The sequence below is a fragment of the Apis dorsata genome, unplaced genomic scaffold, assembly GCF_000469605.1.
Source record: "Apis dorsata unplaced genomic scaffold, Apis dorsata 1.3 scaffold_757, whole genome shotgun sequence".
Taxonomy (NCBI): Eukaryota; Metazoa; Arthropoda; class Insecta; order Hymenoptera; family Apidae; genus Apis; species Apis dorsata.
The window spans coordinates 47005-50037 of NW_006263910.1; the positions used below are offsets into that span (position 1 = coordinate 47005).

At 36.3% G+C, this 3033-nt stretch overlaps 1 protein-coding gene and 1 long non-coding RNA gene across 2 annotated transcripts in view; both read right to left on the reverse strand.

Moving 5' to 3' along the window:
- Window positions 1–851: 851 nt before the first annotated feature.
- LOC102670861 lies at window positions 852–1805 on the reverse strand. Its single transcript, XM_031513828.1, has 2 exons — window positions 1332–1805; window positions 852–1254 (listed from the first exon to the last, which is right to left on the reverse strand). Exons 1-2 carry the CDS (start codon window positions 1621–1623, stop codon window positions 1157–1159), a joined length of 390 nt encoding a protein of 129 aa, XP_031369688.1. The 5' UTR covers window positions 1624–1805; the 3' UTR covers window positions 852–1156.
- Window positions 1806–2739: 934 nt separating this feature from the next.
- LOC116186472 overlaps window positions 2740–3033 on the reverse strand; it is a 2134-nt gene continuing 1840 nt past the window's right edge. The window contains exon 2 of the long non-coding RNA XR_004151486.1: window positions 2740–2944. This is a non-coding gene — a long non-coding RNA (uncharacterized LOC116186472). The remainder of the gene's footprint in view (window positions 2945–3033) is intronic.

Consider the following 3033-nt stretch of genomic DNA (forward strand, 5'->3'; position numbering starts at 1 on the left):
AGCGCATTCTGAGATACTTAATTTGTAGACATGTACATTGCATAGTCGTTCATAGCTCTTAAAACAATTTAGTATATAAATACGTTAGGTATTTCTTAGATAGACCCGAAGACTGACCGGTGCTTGTACCAACCGACCAAAGAAATACACACGCCCTTCTTCTACACAAAAAAAAAGAGAGAGAGAGAAAAAAAAAAAGGAACAAATATCACCTTTGTTACATCTTAAATCACGCGATTTATTTAAACACCGCGCGCGATTCCCTAAAACCCGACTACTTAATAAATTACGACCATAGAGTATTCTGGCAATCCCAGTTACATTTTAATCATCGAAGTATTTTATTATTGAACTTCTAGTAACTTTATGAACAATTGCTCGAGGCTGTTAGCTGCCACGAGGCTAATCTCATGTATAATACACGTGTACACATTGCCAATGCGAAACACTATTATTTATAATCGATGTAAATTAACGATGGGTACGATGATCACCGCGTTGTACGATAATTACTTTAAGAGTTGTAAATATTGTAAAACTTGATAGCGCGCGCGCTGCATACCTATTACGAGAAAAATATAATCGATATTTTCCTCTGATGATCTATCTTATTAAAATTCTTTATCTCTCTGTCTCTCTCTCTTCCACTCTGTCTCCTCCTCTTTCACTCTTCTTCACTCTTTCTCCGTTTCAAATTATCCTCCTCTTTCAATAGTTGCAGAAAATTGGTCAAGTTCGTTCTTTCATCAAAATTGAAATTGAAACTTGGAAATGACAAGAGATCAAAATAAACCAATTAAATTTTTTTCTTAGAGGAGATTGTTCGTTGTGGATGATTACGAAAATTATAATTTATTTTTCGTTTTATTAAGTTCTTTATTCTGGTAAAAATTGATGAAATTGAATTTAATCTTTTTACTTATTGCAAGTGAAATTTTTTTTTTTTATTGCCCTTCGATAGATACTTTATAAATAACGAGACAATTCTTTTTCTTTTTTTTTTTTTGAAAATTTCTCATCATCTCCGATCTAATTCGCTGTAGATACCGGCGAAAAGCAAATAACATTAAACCAAGAGTGCGATATATTTCTTCTCCCTTACGAATTTATGGAGATTAAGCCGAAAGCTTGACTACGAGCTTGCTGGAAATACTCTTTAACGTCTCGTTGGATCTCTTGGATAAATGATTTGCATCCATCTTGAACCGTTTAATTCTCTTGGATAGAAAAAGATATCTTTTTTTAGAGATCTCCCTTAAACAAAAAATTTATTTATAATTATTAACGAAATGAAATTGCACGAGATATATTATTATAAAAAAAGTACATACCATTCTGCAAAGATCGTTGACAATTATCCCCGTTGACAAAGCCGAGGATCGGTTTGCAGCATCCGTTCCCGTAACCCCTCGGACGAAATAGAAGAAAACAACGATCCTGTTTTTCTCCGGCGTTCCCTCGATTGTCACTATACCGGCACGAACAATAAATTAATTGTGCCTTGTACGATTCTTGGGTTAGCTTTCGGTGGCCGCGTGCTTGTCTGCATGGGGCCTCGTTCATGAAGAGAGGCACGTGCCTCTTTATAATCGCCATCAGTTCTCTGAACGCTCGTTCCGCCATTAGACGTCTAAAAAGACAGGTTCCACGGACGAGTCACTAATTTTTTTATTCGAGAACAAAATCACACTGAGATCGTGCGATTTAAAAGTCGACTCAACACTGTGAGAACTAAAAAATTTAAAAAGGTTTGCCTCGATTTGTATAGATGAAGCTTCACGCAAAAGACTCTTGTACGAAAAATTATCCATGCCTCGATGGATTTTTCTATCGAGTTTTATTCTTCAAAATATTTTTCTTCTAAAGATATTGATTCCTTCTTGTTCCAGATTCTCGTATTCTCGTACAAAAAAAAAAATGAGAAAAAATTGACAAGTGAAAGAATTAGTTGAATCTCACGAATCTCGTAAAGATCGTCAATTTGTACGAGATCCTCGATATCATCTTTCTAGATCTATCTTTCCAAAACCAAAGTTCCTGACCAAACACCGTTCTACAATCTAGATTTGATCGTACATTATTCAAAATCCATGATTCTACGATCGAACTAACCGCTCAATAGACACGATGAGAGATAGTTGGCATTTTCTTGATTCCAATTCGATGTGCGTGGACAGGTCCATGAATATACATCAGTCGTGAGATTGGTGTAACGAGGACACATTGGATAAGGGTGTTCACGTTCAGGAGGGCCGCTATTATCGAGCGTGTGTGACTGGAACCGGTGATCGGTTCGGCGAGGAGGGCGAGTCGCGTGCGCCTCGTTAAATTCTTCGGCCAACGAATGTGACGCAGCCACGATCCTGTAAAATTGCGCGATCACCCGTCGCGGGATGCGTCCCGTTCCCGACGGCGACGTCTCGACGCTGACCGCCATTAAGCCGACCGGAGAAAGGAACCTCGAACGCGTTTTAATTTGACCAAAATCGAGGGACGCTCGATGATCGACTCTTTGACAGAATGATTGTGAAAATTGGAGTTTCTTGTTAGATCTTGTCAGGAAAAGCGTTTGAAGTGTATAACGCGATGAAAAGATGATGTTTCAACGTTTTCAACTAAGATCAACAGTAGTATCTGGAATAGAAGATTGAATTGATGAGATTTTTTATATTGGATAAAGTTAATTTATAATGTGAAAAGAAAAAAAAATTATATATACGCACGTTTTTTTTTTTTTTTTAATGTAGTTCAAAGTCAGAATTTGTCTTGATTTTTGTCAAGACGGGGGATACAATAATAATCTCTTTTTGAACGTTTGCATCATCAAAATTATGTTGTTAGAAATTTCAAAGGCCTAAGGCTTAATACGTCCTTGACCTGTATCTTGTGGCAACGCAGAAAGTTGCCGTCATTGTGCAAGAAATCCGATGATAAAGCAACGAAACTATGCACGATGAAAGAGATATTTAATCGAATATAAAATAAAAATCTAGAATTATAAATATATATATATATATATATATATATAAACAA

What these genes read in the sequence shown, in the direction of transcription:
- LOC102670861 (XM_031513828.1), bottom strand. Translation starts at nt 1,623, where the DNA reads ATGGCGGAACGAGCGTTCAGAGAACTGATGGCGATTATAAAGAGGCAC. An exon ending in TCAACGATCTTTGCAGAATG is followed by an intron (nt 1,255 to 1,331) that starts GTATGTACTTTT and finishes TTTTTGTTTAAG; the next exon opens with GGAGATCTCTAAAAAAAGAT.